Raw genomic sequence first — 24415 nt, 5'->3', positions numbered from 1 at the left:
ACCCCACAGACTGTACAGTTCATGGAATTCTCCAGGCCAGAATACTGGAGTGGGTAGCCTTTCCCTTCTCCAGGGTATCTTCCTGACCCAGGGATCGAACCCAGGTCTTCCGCATTGCAGGCAGATTCCTGGGTTCCTCGTGTGAACTGACTTCCTAAAGCAGCCCCCCTCCGTAACCCTCACTTCATCTCTAAATGAGCAACAGCTTAAATCAGAAAAGCACCTGCATTAACTTGAACTGTGTTCTCAAACGCTAACACGACTGGAGGGTCGCAGCTCAGTGAGTGTTCTAGACCTCGATGGGCAGGAGAGATCAGGAAAGCCACAAAGGCAAAGCTGCTGACCACACAACTCGCCCTCAACAAGACGAAGCCAGGGTGACAGGACCGTGGGAAGCTGAGGTCCTGCACCTGGCCCCAAGAGCAGAACACAGACTTCGCTCTGGGCTTCCTGGAGGCCAGGGCAAGGCTGGAAACCCCACTAAAGGACGATTCTAAGTGAGAACTGTACTGCGTAAGGCGACGACCTGGCGCTTCTAAGACCCAAGAGAAGTCACCCCCTGAGGGTCTTTGAAAGATCGAGAGAACACACACACGCTCAGCCTCCCCAAACCAGAAGGAACACAACGCGGCGAAGGCGAAGGCGCAGCGCACAACGGAAGTGAGTGAAAGCCGCTCAGCTGTGTCCGACTCTGAGACTCCATGGACTATGCAGTCCATGGGATTCTCCAGGTCAGAATACGGGGGTGGGTCACCTTTCCCTTCTCCAGGAGATCTTCCCAACCCAGGTCTGCATTGCAGGCGGATTCTTTACCAGCTGAGCAACAAGGGAAGCCCAAGAACACTGGAGTGGGTAGCCTAGCTCTTCTCCAGGGGATCTTCCCAGTCCAGTAGAACCGGGGTCTCCTGCATTGCAGGCAGATTCTTCACCAGCTGAGCTATGAGGGAAGCCAAGTCCACGGGGTCACAGAGAGTTGGACACGACTGAGCACCAACAGGGCAGACCGCACGCTCAGCGGGTCCCCCGAGTGCACCAAGGCAGCGGCTTTCCCAGCGTTCCCACACACGGGGTTTTCCTCCTTAAACAGGCTCTAACACGGAGCCTCAGACACAGAGCTGATCCAAGCAGAGGGGAGGGGAAGTGGATGTGCTGGCTCCTCGTCAGCCCCCAGACCCGCCCGGCATGGATGTGGGGCTGGACCTCCCCCGGAGAAACACCGAGCGTCCCTGGACTTAGGGCACTCCGTGAGAAAATGAGAAGGTGTGGTTTTACTTTAAAAGGAAACGGGCAGTGCGGACTTGCTGCCTGTCCTCAGAGCTTCGCTGCTGGGCTGGAGCGACCGCCCGGGGGAAGGGGAGGGTCAGACCGGCCACAGGGCAGGCCCGGGGCCAGAGATGGCCACCTCGGGTTCCTCACCTGCCCTTCTGGACAAGCTGCAACTGCACCTTCAGAGAGCTTCCAGACCATGAGAACGAGGTCAAAGCTCAACCCACAGGGAACTCTGGGGAACCGTTCCAAGTACCTGTGATGCTCACTCAGAATTCAGCTTCTTTTTAGTCAAGATTTATCTCATGATGACCAAGAGGACATTTACTCACAGGAACACAGAAAAAAGTTCAAAACATCTGGTGTGTGAAAAATCACCTCCTGGGAGAAGGGTAAAGTATGTTGTCTGTATTAAAAACACAGTAACCAACCCAGCGACCCCACTCCAGAGATTTAACCAAGAACACTGGAAACATGTCCACTCAAGAGCACAGACACACATGTTCACAGCAGCGTTATGCACAGGAGCAAAACGTGGGGTGACCCAGACGTCCATCAACAATGTGGAATATTCACACTATGGAGTATTATCCAGCCATAAAAGGGATGAAGCATCCACTTATCACTGTAACACGCGTGAACTCTGGAAACACACCAAGTAAAAGAATACAGACAGAAAACCCACAGAAGCAGAGAGTAAGTTATTAGTTGCCAGGAGCTGGGAGGAAGGTGGAAAGGGGAGCGATTCCAACAGGCACAAGGCTTCCTTCTGAAGTGAAGACAGTGTTGAGGAACTGAACGGTGGCTGTGGCTGCAGAACCACGAGAATGTACTTAATAAAATCTGAACTGCACAACACTTTCAAAGCATGCATTTTATGGTATGTGATATCCGTCTCATTTTTCTAAATGCAAAAAAGTACCTACTCAAATAACAGAAGCTCAATAAGATAGTTGTTGATGTAATACATATGTTTACATTCAAATTACATAAGGTACTGTAAGATTAAAAACAGTGAAATTTGCAGTCAATTATTCCAAGAGGGGAACATCACAGGTCAATGTCAGTAGTAAGTTAGGATCTTACATCTATAATACTATGTAGTAAAGCAAACACAACCATGTATAAACAGCATAAAATATCATAGCTAAGCTGAGTCAATTCTAGGAATTCAAGGCTGACTTGGTGTTCAGGGGGAGGGGATGAGGACAGAGCAGAACCCAGAGTAACTGACCCATTTAAAGGAACAAACGGGAAAGAAAAATCTCAACAGATGTAGGCAATGCAATGTTATCTCATGATAAAACACTCTGCTGGAAATAGAGCGAAACTCTTAACTTCAGCCCCAGTTCTGAACTCCTCTGTGCCCACACCCTCTGCCGTCTCTGGACTGGCGGACTCTCGCAGCCCTGAAGCTGGAACAGAGACAGGAGGGGTCTCTCTGTGGAGGATGAGACCAGATCAGCCGGAGGAAGAGAGGCCAGGCTGCTGCCGCGGGTGGTTCCGGCTGAGGCTGGGCTCCCGAGTCAGACCGCCTTGGGTCCTCTGGTTGCCCCCCGACATGGCTGCCCTGGGGTCCGGTGACTGACAGGCGTAAAGCACCTGCCCAGGCGCTGACGAGCGTCCCACACACGCAGGGAACACGCGACGCTTACTGCACACATGGCAGTGCAGTTTGCTCCTTGCAAACCGCCTTCGGACCTAACTGTGCTGTCTCTCATTACCTCAACTGTGTCTCAGTAGCAGACATGTCCACCTTGTATAAGCCGAGAATGAGAGAAAAGAGTGATTTTAAAGACTGTGACTGTAGCTTTTAAATTGAGGCAACACTGGTTTATAACATTATGTAAGTTTCACGTGCAGAGTATTATCATTCGACTCTGTGCACACTGCAGCGTGCTCCCCAGCGGAGTCCGCAGCGTCCGTCTGTCTCACACCGCTAGCCCGTCCGCCCATCGTGCCCTCCTCCACCTCCCTTTCTCTCTGGGAACCACCACTCTGTTCTCTGTTCATTTATACACACACAGAAATATCACATGAGTGACATACAATATTTGTCTCTCTTCATCTACTTCATTTAGCATAATACCTTCTAAGTTCATGCTGTCTCAAATGGCAATATCAGATTTTTAATGGCTTAGTATTGCTTTGTGTGTGAGTGAGTGTGAGTGTGTGTGTTTATGCCTCACATCTCCTTCGTCCATTCATCTGCTGATGGGCACTAAGGCTGCCTCCACACCTTGCCTATTGTAAACACCGCAGTGAACACAGCAGTGCCTGTCTCTGAATGAGTGCCTTCACATTCTTTGGGTAAATACCCAGAAGTGGAACAGACAGATCATGGCTCTGTTTTTGGTTTTCTGAGCAACCCCCACACTGTCCTCTGTAGCGGCTGCACCGATTTACATTCCCACCAGAAGTGCAGAAGGGTTCCCTTTTCTCCCCCCTCACCAACACTTGCTACTTCTCACCTTTCTGATAACAGCCTTTCTAATGGGCATGAGGTACTCTCTCTGTGGTTCTGATCTGCATTTCCCTAGTAATTAGTGATGTCAGAACATCGCTTCATGTATCACTATTTTTATCCTTGGTCTACACCTTTAAAAGTAAGGGTCAAATTCAGCACTGATGCGTTCCTGTATGAAAATAAGTTGGGTCTAAGAGAAGAGGTCCCGTGGAAATGTTCAGCACGTCCGTGTCTTGTGACTCTTAGACAGGCAGCTGAATGCAGACCTGGAGGGAGCTCCGTCTAGGTCAGAGGTGCCCACCCAGCCACCCTGACGTGTAAATAATAAACGCTGTGCGCACGGAGGTCCTCAGATCGCAGGTAACAGCCTTATGATGACGACGGTTAAGTGACATGCCCGACGTAACTCGACCGTAAACAAGCTTAATGACCAAACTTTGAATTAGAACAAAGAATAAACAGAACATGAAAACAAAAACTTAAATGATGCCATTTATAACAACATCCAAAAGTATTAGAAAAGAATCCAAAGGAATCAGCTAATGAAAGACATGTAAGGTCTCTACTCACAAGACTATCCCAGGGGGGCTCTGTTCTCCTGGGGAGTGGAAACTTAAAGCTGACCCTACCCTGGATGTGGACAGGGCCAAGAGTGACCGGGGCACTCCTAAACAAGCACATGGGGGAGGACTTCCTCTACCAGACGCCAAGACTTCAAGGCACCGCAGTTAAGACAACGTGGGACCGGCTGCAGGACGAGAGGACAGACTGCAGCCCGAGACGGACCTGCAGAGGCAGAGCCTGACAGCTACACGCCTCCCAAGGCAAAGAGACCTAAACACGAAAGCTTCACGAAAGCGAATGGGTCTGGAGATGAGGAACAGATTTAACACCACAGAAAGCAGCAGAAAAAATGGATAAGTTGGAGTACATGACATTAAGAACTCTTGTTCATCAAAACACCATCAGAGAACTGAAGAACTCATTGGCAGATTGGGAAAGGCCTGCATCACAGCTCCAGAGGCCTGTCTCGGCGCTGTGTACAGAGCACACACGGGGCTTCTCAAACCACTATAAACCACTGGAGTGCCACGCCACGCCCTGTTCACGCGGAGAAGTGAGGCAGGTCCTGGCACTTTCAGGATCCTCAGAGGTGAGGGCTCTGGTTCCACGAGAGCAGACGGTGCTCCCCGAGGTGAAGGGGCTGGGGAGGGCGAGGAGGGAAGAACCTGGTGACCGGCGGATGGGTGCCCAGGGGCCTGCCAACAGCGCCCTCAGGCCAGACCCAGGTGTGAGCCCAGCTGCCTGTCTGATCTCCGCTGCCGGTGGCCACCTTCACACTCAACAGCAGAGCTGAGTGTTGCATCAGAGCCCGTCTGGCCCCAAAGACTACACCACCTCCCATCTGGCTCTTGACAGCAAGCGTGCTGACCTCTAGGCTAGACTGCCCTCTTTGGTCCAAAGTATTCACCGCGCGAGGCCCTGGAGAGAGGGAATCCCCCGCGAGGCCTGAAGGGGATCACCATTCAGCACCGGGACTATTTCTGAGCCGAGAATTATTTTTTTAAAGTCTAAATCTGCTTTGTGCAACCCAACTCTGTGTCCTCGGCGAAAAGCAAGAAGTATAGCAATGTCACAGAATCACCAAAGTGAACTGCTTAAGACGAGAATCATGGCCTGTACTTAGAAACTCTTCACTTAAAAAAAAGTGATTCTGGGCTGCTTGAAAGAAACCACGTTTGCTCCAAAACGGATGCCGGTAAGTGGTCTCTCTCTCTGATTGGAGCAGAGCAGACAGTCAGGTGCCAGTAATGCCGAGGGGTGAAGCACCCGCAGCTTGGCAGGTAACCGAGTGTGCATCCTGACACCACGCTGTCTGCGCTCCACACACACGTGTCTGAGGGCAGGTGTAACATTCCTGTGAAAAGCGAGACCCAGCTCCCTCCACAGCCCCTCACCGGGGAAGTCATTCCTTCTGACCGACTCCACCGCTAAACAAATGAACGAACAATAACCCAGGCTCCCCTCTGAGCTGTGGTCTCCTTAATTGTATTTGAAACTTCAAAATGAGTATTATGATTAAAAACAAATGAAAGCAATGGTAGTTTTAGGAGAAAAAAATTTCACCTTGAAACCATATAATTTTGACCTTGATCATACGCTATCAGTGTCAATCCTGGGTCTGCTTATTTTCCACAAGCTCAGAGAAAGCAGAAGGAAAGCAAGCAAGCCCGGCTCACAGGACAGCCTCGGGGAGGACACCCCAGAATCGCAGACGGTTGAGCTGCGCCCTCAACCACCCCAGCAGGAGTCTGCCGCTTCCAGGGAAGAGAGTGACTCCACGCTCTCAGATGGTGAGAACCAACTCATGCTCCGCGACACACCTACACATCTCAGAGGCTGCTGCTTGCATCTCAACTGTTCACTCAACTTCAGAGTCCTCGCCGCCTGGCTGTCCCCTCCAACAATCTTGTGATCTGCTGTACCTTTCCAAAACACGCCCTGACACAGGCAGGCTTCCTCTGTGTACACGGGGAAGCAAGGCAAATCAGTCAGTTAACTGCTGCCCTCTTGACATTGAAACCGAGAGTCTATTCAACGCTTAGAAGAGGCACTCTCACACTGATTATTAATGAGGGCTTTAAAGCCCACTATAACTGGATCCTTCGATCAAAGTTCTAAAATCAACAACTTTGATAAGTAGGTGCAGCTGCTATGCAAATATATTTCGGAGGCTCTTCAAAAATTTAAGACATACAATTACCATACGATCCAGCAATTCCCATTTCTAGGTATTTATTTGAAGAGAATAAAAACACTAATTCAAAAAGATACACACACCCTTTTGCTCACAGCAGCATCACTTACAATAGCCAAGACAGGAAAACCATCTAAGTGCCCGTGGGTGAAAGGCTAGAGATGTGGGGTGTACACACACACCCCCCACTGCAGAATTTACCACAGACACGGAAGCGCTGTGCGTGAGGAGCTGTGGACAGAGGCCACAATAAGTTCCCCGGGGACGCTCACCCGTGTGCAGGGCAGGCACCCCCAACACCCCCACAGTGTTCTTCCAGGGTCAACCGTAAACAAGTATCAACCACCTGGAGATACAAATGTGTCTATGTCAGTGCTGGACTTGAAAAGCTGGTTTCAATTTTCATGTGAGCTAACAATTTTAAAAACCAGATAACTTCAGGCTGAGAAGCAGCCACCCAGCATTGGTTTCTTGATTTCAAACCCCACCCACCATGTTGATTCTCCCCTGGCTGTATGCCAAGCCACGTTATATATCCACGTTATATTACAGAAAGGGTTATACACCGTTTCTATCTCATGGTTTCGGAAACTCCGAGTCCCGTACCAAGAGGGAATACTTGGCAGTGAAAGCAACTTCTCATTCATAAACAGAGCGGCGGAGCAGTTAACCTGTCCTTCTCCGTGGTGACAGCGACCAGGCTCAATGCCAAGAGCCTGGAAACAGGGAACAAGAGGAGCCCTGCTCCCGCCGCACCTCCGCTCTCACAACCCCGCGGGCTCCGTGGAGGCCGAGGTCAGGGGGCGTCCGGCCATCCTGCACTCTCCCACCTCTCGTGGTACCTCCGTCTGTACAAACACCGCGCTGGTCTCAGTCCTGCCGCCCCTGTCTGACATGTGACAGGTGGACTCACTCATGGGATGATACAAAACCCTTACCCTGCTACCAACATGAAACAATCAAAATCGTGGGCATGTCTCCTAACATACCATGTCTTGTGAACTACTTGACTTGAGGGTTTAATTACAACCAGAGATTGTCCCTGTTAAGGCTCTGATCCCTGTAGACTCCCAGAAATTGCCACGATGACAGCTATCAGCAGAATCAGTAATGCAGGCTGGAGAGAGAAGGTCGCTGCTGAAAGCGGACCCCCACTCAAGCTGCCAGCCCCGGGGAAGCGAGGGGCTTCCAGACACAGGACGCGTTTCAGGCTCCACGGCCTTCACCCCCGACCCAGACGGAGCCAAATGTTTAATTTTCAAAAGCAGACTTTATGGCTCCTGATCACCCCCACCCGAGGATGAAGCCTGTCCCGGGAGAAAAGGCGCTGCGACTCTCCTCAGGCTGCCGTAAACCCCTTAAGGCAGAGACCAGACAGGCCCGTCCACTCTACCCCTGGCGTGGGAGCCCCTGTCCGGCGTGGGGCCAGGAGGGCGCGCTCACACGGGCTCAGACACGAGACGAGTGTGGCCCCCGGGAAAGGCTGACATGGACGCGAAGACTTCACATTTTGAGAAAGTTAAGCTAACCACCCCTCTGCCCCACCCCCTCCCAACAAGTAAGGGATACACGAAGAAAATCAACAGAAAAATGAATGCAAACAGGCAAATGCAGCTTGTGAAACAGTTTTCATGTTTTAAAATTAAAACAATGATTCCATTTTCTACCTTCTCATCAGGCAGATTTATTAAGGGCTGATTAAGAACAGGTGAATGGGCACCTGGTCTTCAAGTTTCTTTAGAGATGAATTTGCTCCCATCTATCAAAACCTTAGGTCTGCTGTAGCCCTTGCATTCACCCTTGTTCACAACAGCAAGCGCACAGCCGCAAATGAGTCGAGAGGACAGCATCTCTACATGCACATCCATGTGGGTATAAACACACACATGTGGGGCAGGCAGTGGGGACAGAGTAAATGAGGCGAAACACAGAAAACGGTGAACATACGGACAAAGGGTATATGTGCTTTCCTTCCGCATGGGATGTCTCCCAACATCCCCGTAAGTCTGAAATCATATTTAAAAAAAATAATCAAGTTTACAACTTAAAAAGAAGAGAGGCAGAGATGTGAATCTTAACATAGAAAGTTCTCCAAGACGTGACGTCAAGTGAAAAAGACAAACCCAGGAATGTTTACGGAGGACGACTCCATGCTAAAAAGTCCAAGCAGACAGAAAAACATCTGGAATGACACACGGCAAATCGTGAGCGTTCCCTCTGGGGAAGGACGCGGGATTCTGAGGGAGCAGGTGACGGCACACTCTCCTGTTTTGCTCAGCGCACTTGTCAAATTCACAGCATTTACGGATTACTTGTGTTTAAGACAGGGGGGTCACATTACCTTTTCTGCAGTGGTGACGTCAGTAAAACACACTCACTTGGAGAGAAAACACTTAATGCGGTTCTTCCGTGAAGGGCGCACCCAGACACAGGCCCCTGGGAAGGCGGGTGTGCGGGCAGACGGAGGCAGGACACACTGCCACATGTCCCGGTGCCCGAGGCCTCGCGAGCATCTCAAGGCAGAGCCGGGACGCCGAGCAGGGGGCGTCCGGGCCCAAGGCCACGGGCGCCCCCTGCTGAGAAGCTCGACACTGCAGCTCCAACGGCTGGCGTTACGGGAGATGTTCACGCCATAATAAGCCCTTTAAAGAACGAAGGGCTGTTCACGTGAGTGTGAAAACACATCCAAGACAGATCATAAAAATAAAAATGGAACCTCAGCGGCAGAACCGTAAGACAAGCAGGAGCCCACTGACGTATTTAAAAGACATGCATGTCTGTACAGGTTCTGGAAGGAGAGAACGGTTAGGAGCAGTTTCATGGGAGGAGGTGGTGGTGGGATGGGGGAGGCGGGACTTTTACCTTTTTTTCCCCTTTGGGATGTTTTAAGATGTTACAGAAAAACCAGACAGAACTTTTTTGACAACCCAATACTTTGTGTCTTCCTGTTACTTAAAAATTTACTGTTAAAATACTTACTAAAAAGCAATTATGAACACCTGAAGACAATTTTAAATCAAGACTGAATAGGAACTAAATCTAACTATAAGAACCTAAAATAAAGTAGCAGACAGTTAGATGAATTTAGTGTTAGCAGACAATTACTTCCCATCCTGCTCCACAAAACCACAAAGTCACAGGAAAACACAGCACAGGGTGGCACCGGAACCCCCTGGCGGGCGCCCTGACCCCCAAGAGTCCAGTTCGGGAGGCAGGACAGGGCCTGGGCAGGTGCCCGGGTGCTGCTGCTGCTGCTGCTCTGGGGACCATGACCCCGAGAACCACGGGCACGGGAGGAGACACCAGAGTGTGGGAAGGAGAGAGAAACCACACCGTCACAGGGACCCCAAAGTGGGCTTGCTGGGTCAACGCTGCCCGGAGTGCCAGGTATCCCTGAGTGTCCCTAAAAACCCTCACGGGGCAGCGAGGAGGGGCGTCCCCCAGGAGCAGAGGACAGAGCGTGGAGGCTGGTGGAGGGGCTCCTCCTGCGGGGACCCAGGCTCATCTAGGAAGCCGGGACCCGTCAGACAGGAGATGCCAACCGACATCTGCTGGTTTCAAAGGGAAACCCTTCGTGTCGCGCCCTCGGGCGCACGTTTAATTGACCGCTACTGTGTGGCTTCAAACGTCCTCTGTCCTGCAGGCACTTCCTGCGGCGGCCCTGCCAGGACTCTCTGCGCCCCAGTCTCCTGGCTTCTTAGCCTCCCTGGATTTGGGCTCCACTTTCAGCACTTACGCAGTAAGCGGCCTCAGGCCGCCTCTGACAAAGCGGCTCTGGGCTTCCCTAACATGCACAGGGCCGAGGAACCACCACCTGTCTCACTTCTTATCGGAGGACTTTACATGCACCTCTTTGGAAGAAGCACGCTTCCTTCCAGGTCCTTGCTTCAACTGAAAATGCTCATGAGATGGAAAACATGTGGTCTGTTGTGTTTCCTCAGTCATTTTCCTCCTGAATCTGTTGTTAGTAGCTGACTCTTTGCAACCCTCTGGACTGTAGCCCGCCAGGCTCCTCTGTCCGTGGGATTCTCCAGGCAAGAGCACTGGAGTGGGTTGCCATGCCTTCCTTTAGGGGATAGTCCTGACCCAGGGACTGAACTCTTCATCTCCTGCACTAGCAGGCGGGTTCTTTAATGACGAGCCACTGTTAGTTCGGATTTAAAAATCCAGCTGCCAACCCTACCCTGTAACACTGATAAGGTTTAGATGTCATTAGAAAAAAAAGTTTGCTAATAACCTTTTCTCAAACGTCATACTTGTGGAATGGTGATCAACAACATATTTGAATTCACAAAAGAACAAAGTAATGATAATATAGTTTTTAAAAGCAATTGCTTTTGTAGGATTAATTCACCAGGCAATTAAAAGAGCATAAAAACAGAATCATTAACTTATTAATAAAATAAGACTGGAAAGACAACTGCACTGCCTAAATGTAAAACTTTTTCTATTTCGGAGTAAAGCAACATATTAATCTTTTAAACCTGTTTCATACTTAAAATCATCAAAAACTACATACACATACGGTTAGTCTGTAAGAGTCACTGTGTGTATGTTAAAATTCTCCAGAAACATTTACTCTTTTGGGTAACAGACATTTAAATATCTGTTGTGCTTGGTAGCAAAAATATCCCCCCACACGATTAATGTTTTGAATAGGAGATGGTTCGTTTCCCAATGACTCCACGAGCAGCGCTTCAATTAGTTTCAGAAAAACAAATCAGGGTTCTGATGCAGCTCTAAAATTAACTCTGTTAACAAAGTGTGAACGTGGACTAACTCCTCAGAAGGGCCTCAGCCCAGCTTGCTGTGAAAAAGACACGCCAAGGGCGAGGACAGGCTTTTCTGGAAGGTTCTGTGCTCTGGCCCACGGACCTGTCTCTGCAACAGCACCCGCTCCTGCTAAGCACCATCCGGGGACGGAGCCACAAAGGATGTGTTCCAGCCCTTCTGCAGCGAGCACCGTCCCGCCTGACTCACGCCCACCACATGCAGGCCCAGCTCTGGCCAAGGGGCGTGGGGCTCTCCGCCCCACGGGAGAGGAGGCACCCCGACCCCGACGCCCCTGCAAGACAGGCCCACCGCGGCCCTGCAGACACTCGGGGGGGGGGGGGGGGGGGGGGCCGGGCATGCCGGCCTTCCTGCCATCTGCGTGGGGGGAGGTCCTCAACCTGTGGCCACTCGGGGGAGCAGGAGCGAAGGGCGCTCCCGGGGGCCCTGGGGAGTACGTCACTCTCACCCCAATCCACCCACCCCCACAGAACAAGATGAAAGGCGTGTGAGATTTTATGCTCACATGCCCCTTGTGGTTTTAACCACAGTCACCCTTACAGATACTGAAAAAATTTTTGAAATGGTCAGAATACTGAAAAAAGAAGTTACCAACTTTAACTTCAAACAGAAGCCACCGCACATGTTATGCAGAGAATTGAAGGCTTCTGCTAAGGGCAGCCGACCCTGCAGAGCTGTGCCAAGGGCAGGATGTGGAAACAGAAGGGTCCCTCCCCCGGGGAAGCCTGTGGAGGATCAACCACAGAGTCTGAGTCTGCCCACCGGGACCGTGGCTTCCTAGACCAGGTGGAGTGACCGAGTGTGAGTGTGTGTGTACACACCTTCTTCAGTTCAAAGGCTATGCGGTCTCTGTCACAATGATTCTGTGTGTGTGCGTCTGTATAATCTAGAGCGAGTACGTGTGTGTGTGGGTGTACCTCCAGCCCGCAGGCTACACGGGCTCTGTCACGATGACTCAAGTTCTTAGAGTGTGTGTGTTGTGTGTGTGTAACCCAGAGCGGGGTGTGTATGAGCGTGTGCCTCCTTCACCCCGCGGGCTACGTGGGCTCTGTCACAGTGACTCAAGTCTGTCCACGCAGCCGGAAAGCAGACACAGGCCATCAGCGTGAACAAACATGGCCACGTTCCAATAAAACTTTATGAAACAGAAATCAGAGTTTCTTATACTTTCATGGCTCATGAAGTATCATTCCTTTTGATTTTCTCAACACCGGAAGATGTGAAAACCACTCTCAGTTGACAGGCCACGTCGCACAGGCCACATAGGGTCTGGCCCGCGGGCCCAGGCCCCCGTCTGCAGCAGCAGAGACGGGTGCAGAGCAGGACCCAGCGTCTGCCACGCAGGAGGACAAGTCTGTCTGCCTGCCTGGCGGAGGCAACCAGCAATGGGGAGGAGAACAAACTGGGAGGAACTGAGAAACGGCGCTGATTCCCTCTCTGCCTGAACCCCACCAGCTCTCCGGACTCGACTTCCCTGTGAAGTGGAGCCTTCTATCGGCCACCACCAGGTCTCGTCTACCCCCGAACCCCTACAGTCCTTCCTGACACCGAGCTCAAGGCCCGCGTCTGAGAGGTCACCTCTGCAAACGCACTCACACGAGCTCCGGGGGGCCGAGGGCAGGGAGGGGCAGAGCACCCAGGTGAAGTACGTGTCGGACAACTACCGGCAAGGGAGCGCTACTGTGCAAAGGGGACCCCGACTTCAGCCTGTCCTCCTCCCTGGGATCCAGGGCCCGAGATCAAGCCGGCGGGACCCACCACAGCAAGCGGGCCGAGCGGTGTCTCAGGGGAACAGAGCTCCCCACACCAGCCCTGCGTCTCGTTCCGCATGAGTCCACTGAGCGTGGGCCGAGGAACACGCACATGACAGAGGCGGCCCCCATCCTGCCCACGGCGCGGGAGGGCCGGGGCAGCTCCCGGCAGAGAAGAGCGGGTGCCCCGGAGGCAGCGGAGACCCAGCCAGACTCGCAAGCCCCGGCTGACTGAGGTGATGGTGGAGCAACCAGCCTGGCGACTGGGGATGCCTGTCCCGTTCAAGAATGGATTGGAAGTGGATGGGAGTGGTCGGAGGGCAGGAAGCAAGGCTTACACCAGAGAAGACACAGCAGAATCTCAGAAGTGGCGGCTCACCAGGCCCGGGGAAGCGCTAGGAAGGAAGCCGTCTGCTGACGCCCAGGTGTGTGACCCAGGGTGTGCAAGAACAGCGTAAAAATGCAACAGAGAGTAGCACCCACGCTGAACGGACCCCTACTCTGAAATAAAGATCCCAACAGCTGACTACTTCAGAGAGACCCCTGAAGTCTCTATTTATTAGTCGTGGATACCCTACTGAAAACCGTTTCTGGTTATCTAGATGGCTGAGGACAGTAGAACTGTGACTTCTAATCAATACTGCTCACACTTTGAAATTTCAGATGGATTCCTAGCATTAGACCCAGTGTGTTAAGATGCATAAAGTAGAAAGTAAAGAAATGCCAGCCACGACCTACCTAGAGAGGGGCGCTGTTTAAACGCAGTCAACGCAGCGGGCCAGCCCGTGGGCAGCTGACTTCAGAGGCCGACGCTCCAGGCTTCCAGTCAACAGAGGAGGAGCTGGTGAGCTCTCTCCAGGACTCCCAGACCCGCACCTGCTCTGTTGGGAGCAGGGCCCCCGGAAGCCCCTGGGCTAAGGCTGGCCAGCCCGCCTTCCGGGTCAGAACCGTGGTGGTGAGGTGGCGCCCCCTTCCGCCCCCCCACCCCGGCGCATCACTCACCTTTCCCATTCACAGCCAGCCCAGTGGCCATGGCTGCTGTCACGGGGCCCGACGCCTGCGGCACCAGTGGATGTATCCGGGGCCGGCTCCCCATCCGCGCCCGCTCCGCTCCCGGGCCCAGAAGGGCCCCGACCGGCTTCTCGGCCGCCGCCTCTGGGGCCGCCGTGTCCTCTGGCCCCTGCTCCACGGGGTCTGGCTTCTCGGGGCTCTCGTCCTGAAAGCCGTCCACCGCGGTCCTGCTCTTGATGGGGCTCTTGGGCACGAGGATCTTGATGCCCGACCGGGCCAGGTCCATGTTCTTGCGGGAGGCCAGGCCCGGCGCGGGGCTCTTCCGCAACTTCTGGCTGGCTGCGAGGAGCGGGCTGCTCTTGGCCTCGTGCTCCTTGCCCGCCACCAGGGCCCTGGGGGCGGCCCTGGAGAAGCCGCTGCTGGCGGACCTGGAGATCTGCTTCCGGGCGCTGCTCGGGGAGGCCCGGCCAGCCCTGGGGCCGGCGGCCTCCCTCTGCCTCTCGCCGTGGCGCCGGTTGAAGTCGAGGATGTACTCCTCGCAGTTCACCAGGTGCTGCTCGGGTTCCCACGTGTCGTCCTCGCTGTCGTAGCCTTTCCACCGGACCAGGTACTCCGTCTTCCCCTTCTTGTTTTTCCTCTTGTCGACGATCCGTTCAACCTGTTTAGAGAGGAAAAGAGAACAGTATGAACGCGTCATCGGAAAAATAAACTGTGAGGGTAACTCATAATAACGAAACATCAGTTCAGTTCAGTCGCTCAGTCCTGTCCGACTCTTAGCAACCCCACGGACTACAGCGCGCCAGGCCTCCCCGTCCATCGCCAACTCCCAGAGCTGACTCAAACTTACAGTCACTGGTCAGTGATGCCATCCAACCATCTCATCCTCTGTCGGCCTTCTCCTCCCACCTTCAATCTTTCCCAGCAGCAGGGTCTTTTCAAATGAGTCAGCTCTTTTCATCAGGTGGCCAAAGTGTGTGAGTTTCAACTTCAACATCAGTCCTTCCAATGAACACCCAGGACTGATCTCCTTGCAGTCCAAGGGACTCTCAAGAGTCTTCTCCAACACCACAGTTCAAAAGCATCAATTCTTTGGCGCTCAGCTTTCTTTATAGCCCAACTCTCACATCCATACATGACTACTGGAAAAACCACAGCCTTGACTAGACAGACCATTGTAGACAAAGTGATGTCTCTGCTTTTTAAATAAGCTGTCTAGGTTGGTCATAACTTTTCTTCCAAGGAGAAATGGAACATCAAAAACGATAAAAATCGTTAACAGGTGATGTAAATGGCTGACCCCTCGGCAGCCAACTCGCCTAGAAACAGAACAGTAACACAACACTCAAGATTTTCATGGTTTTCCTGAGATGAAGTCAAAGTACTAAAATTTCAGGCTCGGGATGTATGAACGTGCATTACGTCGGTCATTTTTTTGGTGTGATTCAAAGGGGGCTCTCTCTTCACTTTTTACAATGAACCCTGACCGGCTGAGCCAGTTTTCCCAGTCACAACTGGCCAGGGCCGGGCATCACCAGCCCTCTGCCTGGTCATCGTGGTGCCAACAGCAGGCACTCCAGACACAGCACAGCTGTGGTCTATGCCAGGTGGTCTGCACCAGCCCACTGAGGAAACAGGGTCTGTACTGCACGTATTACTCAGAAACACTCGGGTAAAACCAAAAAGGTCAACAGAGGACCTAACGCTTTCTTGGTAATCGGGTTATTTACCTTTCAAACTGGGTTTTAACTAGTTTTAACGCCAACATCTTTAAAGGAAGATGCTGTTAATCTTTGAATTTCACGATCAACACATCCCACAACAATTCATGCACCCTTGCCATGAAACATATTGCTATTACCATTACTGTGACAAATTCCACCACCTTAATTAACGTCCTACATGTTAGTAGGGGACTGCCTATGACTCATGTGAACAAAATATATTTAACATAAATGTCTCCCAAGTTATTGCGGAAATACTTAGAATCTGCTGTTATCTCTCCGGTCAACACAGAAACCACCAGCCCACTTCCCCAGTGGCAGCAGGCACTTCATCCCTTGTAGGCAGAGGCCCCAGCCACACAGTTGGCCAAGTCTTTTAATTAAGGACATAGATCTGAGCCACCATCAAGGTCTTCAGCAAAGACACAGGTTAGGACAGATGACAACAGTGTACCTGGTTCTCCAGCATTCCCAAACAGCAAAAGCTGAGTGCAGCCGGGGACACCTCCCCCCAGCATCTCCCCTATTGTCAAGATGCCCCCCAAATCCTCCAGTCTATCTACCTGGGGCACAGAGAATCAAAGCCCGAAAACTACAGAAACTTTAGCCACCTGACACAAAAAGCTGACTCACTGCAAGAGACACTGATGCTGGGAAAGACTGAGGGCAGGAGGAGAAGGGGACGGCAGAGGATGAGATGGTGGCATGGCATCACTGACTGGATGGACATGAGTTTGAGCAAGCTCTGGGAGTTGGCGGTGGACAGGGGAGGCTGGCGTGCTCCAGTCTAGGGGGTCGCAGAACCTCAAACACGACTGAGCAGCTGAGTAACAACTACAGAAAAGCCTGAAGTTAAATACACGTTACTGCTTCTGGGCAACAAGGATGAAGGGCGAAGAAAGGCCCTGCTTCAGGCCCAGCAGATGACCCCCACCACACCAGCCTCATGCCCGCTCGGTGGGCCCACGGGTACAGCGGCAGGGCGTGGGGCTTTCAAAGTGGCTTTTCTCCCACGCCTCTGCTCGTGAAGAGTTGTGTTTAAAGGCGTAAATATTTCCATTCGAAACAAGTATTTCTGGAAAATTCCACGCAAATCAATCTCATGGCAGAAATAACTTAAAAGTTTTAAATACAAAGGACTAAAGAGGTTATCTTGTAAAAGCGAACTATGTTTAATATTTCCTTTCTGTATCAATTTCTACCCCAGAAGCATGAGGGAGGCTGACGCAGCGGAGCCCGTTTCCCTCCCTCCCGGTCCCCTCAAGCTGCCGCGGGGTCTCGTCAGGAAGGGCGGGCCCTCCCTCCGGGACGATCAAGGTCCACGGGATCCCCCCAGCTGGTCCCCGCTGTGTGTGAGCGCGGCGGTCAGGCGCTGCTCGGACGCCGACAGAGGCGGCGGCAAAAGGCGCAGCCAGGAGACCAGAGCTTGTGAGAGGCCGTGTGGGCCTCCAACCGCGGCGCTCCGAACACGACTCCACTCATGGACACTAAAGCTGGGACTTATCATTTTCACCCGTTCCCTAAAAGATGACGCTTTTGGTTTAACTATTCAAAATCCGGAAGGGCCCCAGGGCGCGACCCAGCGGCAAACAGGAAGGCGCGGGCCCCGAGTGCGCATGTGCAGCTCTAACTCTCGCAGGGACACGGCGCTCAGGGTGCAATCTCGCGCGGCTCCACCAACTCTCGCGTGGCCGTGGCGCATGCGGACAACGCGTGCAGCTGACGCGAGCACAGGGAGGGGCCGCGCTGGGTGTGAGACACAGGGTGGGCCAGTCAGGCCACCGCCGCCTCGGGCCCCTCACACCAACTTCACACCAAACCGGACATGTCCCCCTCTGCAAGGACAAACGTCCTCCCCCTCTCATGAAAGCTTGAAGGCAAAGCGTTTTCATTCCTTCTCTGGCCGAAATCATCTCCCACAAGAAGGCACATCACCTGGATTCAACAATATTTTACTAGAAGCCCGAAGCTATTTCAGAGCACTTCTGTGGTGAGGAATACCTGGTCACAAGACAACGCATAAAGAAATCTTTCTTTGGGTTTTCAGTCCCTTCCTCTTGAAATCCACCTCATAATTGGTTCTGACAGCTAGAATCAGCGCACTGTCTTTCCTAAAGCGTTAATATATACCAAGTATCCACTTCTAGTTACAGAATTTCAACGCAAAAAATTGTTATAAAACAAATTCTTCATAAAAGTACAGAACTGCAGACAAAGGTTCTTCTTGTTAGGATTTCCTTCTAAAATTCAATCTGCAAAATCAAAATGTGAAAGAAGTAAAGCCAAATCTTCCTTAACACAGCGAAGTCCTCTGACAGTTTACAGAGCAGTAGAATTAATCAAAAAGGGTCATTCCAAAACCCAGCCCACTTTCACGGACCTCAGAGCACACAGCAATCAGGGCCCAGGAATGAGCTGGGATGGGCTGAGGGTTGCACAAGACAGAAAGAAAACAAAGGTTCTCCGAAGGCATGTGGAATCTTAGTTCCCAGACCAGGGGTGGAACCTACACCCCCTGCACTGGAAGTACAGAAGTCTTAACCACTGGTCCCCCAGGGAAATCTCTATATGAAGCTTTCATAGCAAAAGTAAGACATCATCTTTGTGCCTGGAGGTAGGCAAAGGTGTTTTAAGTCATAAAAAGCAATAACCATGTTAGAAAATTGGTAAGCCAGACTTCATCAGCAAACAATGTTGAAAAAATGTATAAACAAGCCAGATTGGGAGATAATATCCAGAAAAAATATCTCCAAAGACTGGTCCCTAGAACTACTAAAGAATCCCTTGAGTTCAATAATGAAAAGGCCAAAATGTAATTTAAAAGTGGGCAAAAGATTTAAGCATACATTCCCGAAAGAAGATACCTGAATGGCTAGTAAAACACATTAAGAAGGGATGAACCCTCATGGTTCATGAGGAAATGCAAATAGACAATGCCATACCACTACATACCCATTAAAATGGCTAAAAAGAAAAAACAACAAGAAGGTACAACTGTTAGATTCATACACACGTTGTCGGCAGGATTTTTAAATGGCACACCCATTTTGGTAAAAGGTCTGTCAGCATTTTATAAAACTAAACAAATACCCACCCTATGACACAGCAATTTCAATCATTACTTAGCCAAAAGGAATGAAAACATACATCTACAAAAAGACTTGTACAAAACTATTTATAGAAACTGTGTTCATAATGGACCCAAACTAGAAATAGTCCATGTTTGCAAGTCACTGGACAAATGAGTATGTACAATAAGCTCAGCAAAAAGAAATCAACTAGTGATACACACTTAACGGGTGAGTCTCAAAACCTTACACTGAATGAAAAAACCTTCCTTAAAAGACTGCTTATTGTATGATTCTATTTAAATGAAAATTCTTGAACAAGCCACCCCCCCCCCCCCCAATCCCACCGCCACTCCCCGCCCCTATTACTGAACAAAACAAATGTTCTTAGGGAACTGACTGGGAAGGGGCATCAGCTAGCCTCCTGCCTGGGGTAATACTTTCTAGCTCAGTGAGACTTTGGGCTGCACTTTGTTGAGGTATATGCCTTTGTTGAGGTCAGCTGTATAGTATTTAGGACAATAATATACTCTGACTATAGTTTACTATACTAGACTATGACTGTCACTCTAATGGCAGAAAGTGAAAAGGAACTAAAGAGCCTCTTGATGAAGGTGAAAGAGGACAGTGAAAGAGCCAGCTTAAACTAAATATTAAAAAAACTAAGATCATGGCATCCAGCCCCATTACTTCAAGCAAATGGAGGAGAAAAAGGTGAAGTAGTGATATATTTCCTCTTCTTGGGCTTTAAAAACACTATGGATAGTGACTGCAGCCATGAGATCAGAAGACGTTTGCTTCTTGGCAGGAAAGCTATGACAAACCTAGACAGTGTGTTGAAAAGCAGAGACACTGCCGACAAAGGTCTGTATGGTGAAGGCTATGGTACAGATGGTGAAAGCTGGACCATAAAGAAGGCAGAGCCCCAAAGAATTGATGCCTTTGAACTATGGTGCTGGAGAAGACTCCTGAGAGTCCCTTGGACAGAAAAGAGATCAAACCAGTCAATCTTAAGGGAAATCAACCCTAACTACTCATTGGAAGGACTGATGCTGAAGTTCAAATTCCAGTGTTTTCATCATCTGATGTGAATAGCTGACTCACTGGAAAAGTCCCTAATGCTGGGAAAGGTTTGAAGGCAGATGGAGAAAAGGGAGTCAGAGGATGAGATGGGTGGATGGTATCACTAATGCACTGAACATGAACTTGGGCAAAGTTCGCAAGATGGTGAGGGACAGAGAGGCCTGGCATGCTACAGTTCATGGGATCGCAGAGTCAGACACAGCTGGGCAACTGAACAACAACAGTACTATTTAAGTGTTTATAGTATTTAAGACTGTTAGAAAAATTTACATCAATAGAAAAAAGCCATAAACAAACACGGAATTCAAGTTAATCAACTGCGTGCTAAATGAAGTCTGTTAGTGGGGAGTGTCCTGATGTGGGCACTTACAATGTGCTGATGGACAGATGGCAAGATGACAAGTAGAATGCTCAGGGAACAGTCTGCAGTGGGCCTATGAATGCTCACTATAAGATCTTTTCAACTCAGATGTTTAAAATTTCTGTCATTAAAACATGTTGAGTAAAAAAAGTCAATATTCATTCTTGATTTTAAAAATGCAAAAATAAAGGAAACTACAGTAACTGTTAGGAAAAAGCAAGGAAGTTCAGTAGTCACAGAATTAAAATAAATGAAGGTCAAAAAATGTTTTTAAATTAGGTATTTTTATGTAGTGGTATTAAATAAAACTGATAATTTTAAATCTCCATTTACAATATAACCAGAAAGCAAAATATCAGAAATACATTTAATAAAACATCTAAAATACCTATGCTGAAAATGACAAAACATGACTGAGAGAAATCAAATACCTATAAATGGAAAGATACACCATGTTTATAAATCAGCATTTGGCATTTGTCAATTTCTCCTAAATTGACACACAGATACAACAGAATCCCAATCAAAACTCCCAAAGCTCTTTTATATAAATTGACAGATTAAAATTATGTTAAACTTAAGAATCTAGACTAGCCAAAACATCCTTGAAACAGAAGCACAAAGTTGGAGGGCTTCTATTAGCTAAACTTAATTTTAGCCCCTATGGTAACTCTTAAGACAACAAGAGTAAATGCCAAGGAGGATCAAGACAACTGGAACTTGCATACATGCTGGTGTTTAATGCTAATGCACAGAAAATCCACTTAAACAGAGCTGACCGACCAGCAGGGGGAGCTCTCACCCCTGCATCCATAGCAGAGCAGGGAAGAAGGCTCCCCGTCTTCCCGCCAGAAATCGGCCAATGAGAAGCCAAGGCTCTGTTTACCAGCCCGCCCCCTCCCTTGTTCCCTCTATAAAAGCTGCTCCTTCCCTTGAGGTCCAGACTTGCAAGTGGCTGCCACAGATGAGACCCTGAATTGTAATTCTCTGCTAATCCTGGATAAATCCATCTTTGCTAGAGAAATACCTGGCTATTTGCTTCAGGTCAACATTGGCAAGTGTGGAAAATTGTGCGATGGCCTTAAATACACACCTACCTCAACAATTCTGCTCCTACACATCTACCCAAGAGAAACGGGAACACAGGTCCACGGACAGACCTGTAGGAGAAAGGACACAGCAGCTTCATCCTACCAGAAACAGCTGATGCAGGTGTCCATCAACAGGAAAGCGTTTGAATGAAACAAGGTATGTCCACGCTTGAACTGCTGCCCACAACAAAACAGCACAAGCACCCACTTGTGAGGCACAAGTGAATCTAAACGTCATCATGTCCAGTGAAATGAGACAGTACACTACGTGACACTGCTTGCACAAGGGCCCAAGGGAGGCAAGAGCAACACGTGGTGAGAAATGAGCGCAGCGGTGTCAGCAGAGATGAACTCCAAGAAATAACAGAGCGGACGACCGAAGATGGTGGCGGGGGCAAGAGAGAGCAGGTGGGGGGAATCCAGGCGCCTGGAGAAGGCACATGCTCCACCTCTCAGAGCCAGGCCGGGAGCCCCTTGTTTACACAACACACTGCCAACTCTCTCTGCCACACATTAACCACAGACACAGAGTCAGTCCTGATTCCTTCAGTAGTGATTGACTGAATTCTGCTCTGTTACGTCTATCCACTAACTTATTCTTGAAGCAGGCTGGTAGAATTTAAGGATAAAAATTTTGATGGATAAAAATTTTTGATGGCCATGTTTTACAAAGTGTTAAATGCTAAGTTAACTTTCTAACAAAAACAAACGTGTTATGATTTAGGTTATCAGCAAATGTGGATTTCCATCTGCCCTATGAACAATGCACAGAACGTCCCATCCTTACTCTCACCTTCCCTCCCAGCGAGAAGACCAGATACTGGAGGTGAAACTGTAGACACTGTTACTGTCTGCCTTCTCAGCAAGTGATCACGAACTCAATATGCACACACATTACATGGACCCTGTTTGCTAAAAGTCATAACACTCATCCCAGCCATCCACTTTTTCTTCAAGTGGAAACAGATACAAATTTTTTAAAGAGTAAGCCACTTAGAAATTTCACCAGTTAAGTCACGTTTCTGGCCTTTTGTTCTGAATAAGAGTAGGATGGTATCTGGCACCAATGAAACCACTTGCTTCTTGCATCTTGACAAACAAACCACAAACTGAACCCAATCTATATATGTGTGTTGTATAAACAAGAGTGAATCAGAACTATTCCCGCACAGCTGCTACAACTGAAAAATGATAAAAACATATTTCATAACATCTGTATTAGTCTTTGAGGTATTCAGATACCTCAAAATAGAAAAAAAGCATTTCTTATTTTTCATTGACAACACAGACCAAAGATGCAAAATAGAGAGCCTGAAGAAATAATAAAGAAATTCCTGTTCTGAATCAGAATGTTTTACTGTCTGGTTTTATTAAATGGATGGAGACAAAGATGAAATTGTTCAGGAAGTGAGAACAGATAAACTAGGATTTCTGACTTTGAATGTTCCTTTTCCTAACAAAATAGCAAAGTTAGAAACTACAGGCAAGCCTCCATATATCCTCAATTTTAAGAACTCTCCCTAAGTATTCACTTCTAAACCTACACATTCCACAAAGAAAGCGAAGCCTAAATGCCAAGACTTGCCAAAATTAAGTTAAATAAGAATACACTAGGTGCCCACGAAGCACTCAGTAAACGTAACATCTGTGACAGACTTCACTGATGCCCTCTGATGAAAATCTTTCTCATAAATGGTAAGCTGAGTCACGGAGAGGACACCTTTGTGCAGAAAACCGCCCGAGTGCTCCGCCAACAGGAAGGAGTACACCCACCAGGGAAATACCGCCACCCTCTCTGGAGGAAATGCAACTGCTGCAGCCCACAAGAGACGGTGAAACTCTGCCCCGACACACGTGCACACACAGACCCGGACCAATGGCAGACAAACCGTTTAGGAGCCAGAATGTAACTGCTTTGGCCAGAAACCCAAACCTCAGCTCCTCCATGGAGATACTATGGAAGCCAGGCTGCACGGCCGCTGCGGTGCAGAAGCGGGACCCGTGCTCACCTCCCCCACCGTAACATGAGCGAGAGACCATGCAAGCTGAACCAGGGGTGCAGACGGGTGTTTGTAAGCACGTGCCCCTTTCATAAATTTCTCTCTTTTCTGGCTGCACCAAAGGGCATGTCAGATCATAGTTCCCCGACCAGGAATTGAACTCATATCCCTCGCACTGGAAGCATGGAATCTTAACCACTGGACTGCCAGGGACGTCCCACACCCCCTTCTGTTTCCTCCGAACCCCATCTAGGGGAGATTGTTTAGGGCAGAGGGGCACTAACAAATAGTATTTCTATGCAGAACCCCAACAGCCTTTGGATGATCACGGAAGGGGTAAGTGGAGTCAACGTTTGCAGACTCTGAGCCTGACAAACCAGCTCTACAATCTGCCAAGTAGAGGTTCTGATCGTGAGACCCTGACAGTCTGGCTGCAGACCCTTGAAGCAGAAGGATTCTAAAATTCAGTCCTGCTAACCAGCGTCAACCCACCCGCCCATTCCACCAAGACGTATGAAGTCCCTGCAACGTGTTGGGTTTCTGCTTTTTCTGAGGGTACAGGAGGAAACAGAAACAGTATTTATTTCTATATTGAAAGTTAAAGTCAAGTGAATGGAGTCAGACAAATTAATAAATGTGAAATGTATCACATACACATAATTGTGAAGAAGAGAAAAATCACAGAGGATGACAGGGTAACGGCAGGGAGGCTGGTGAGGAGGTGATCTGTGGACACCTAGAAGAACGGCCGGCCGGAGGGAACAGCTGACACAGACCCCGAGGGGCGGGCGAGAACCCGCCGTGTGCGGGCAGCAGGAGGAGGGCCGGGGGACTTGGGCGGAGGGAGCAGGGGAGGACCAGGTCGGGAAGGCTGGGGTGCCGACAGAGCTAAGTTTAGTGCCTTACAGCCAAGCTTTATTCAGGGTTCGCTATCAATACAACGGAAGCCATGGAAGGCTCCGGGCAGAAGGTTCCAGAAGAATGATGTCTGCCTGCACGTCAGAGCTACAACTGCAGCTACTCTGTCGGATTAAGAAGAACAGCAAG

At 49.8% G+C, this 24415-nt stretch overlaps 1 protein-coding gene across 3 annotated transcripts in view; it reads right to left on the bottom strand.

Annotated features, from left to right (window-relative positions):
- CDYL (chromodomain Y like) overlaps positions 1-24415 on the bottom strand; it is a 149248-nt gene that overhangs the window by 18862 nt on the left and 105971 nt on the right. For all 3 annotated transcript variants that reach the window (XM_070456986.1, XM_070456988.1, XM_070456987.1), the window contains one exon: positions 14036-14702. In XM_070456986.1, coding sequence (XP_070313087.1) covers positions 14036-14702 — 667 coding nt within the window. The remainder of the gene's footprint in view (positions 1-14035; positions 14703-24415) is intronic.

This window comes from Odocoileus virginianus, chromosome 27 (assembly GCF_023699985.2).
Source record: "Odocoileus virginianus isolate 20LAN1187 ecotype Illinois chromosome 27, Ovbor_1.2, whole genome shotgun sequence".
Classification (NCBI taxonomy): domain Eukaryota; kingdom Metazoa; phylum Chordata; class Mammalia; order Artiodactyla; family Cervidae; genus Odocoileus; species Odocoileus virginianus.
The sequence above is the reverse complement of the archived record's forward strand: the minus strand, read 5'-3'. Positions and strand labels throughout refer to the sequence as shown.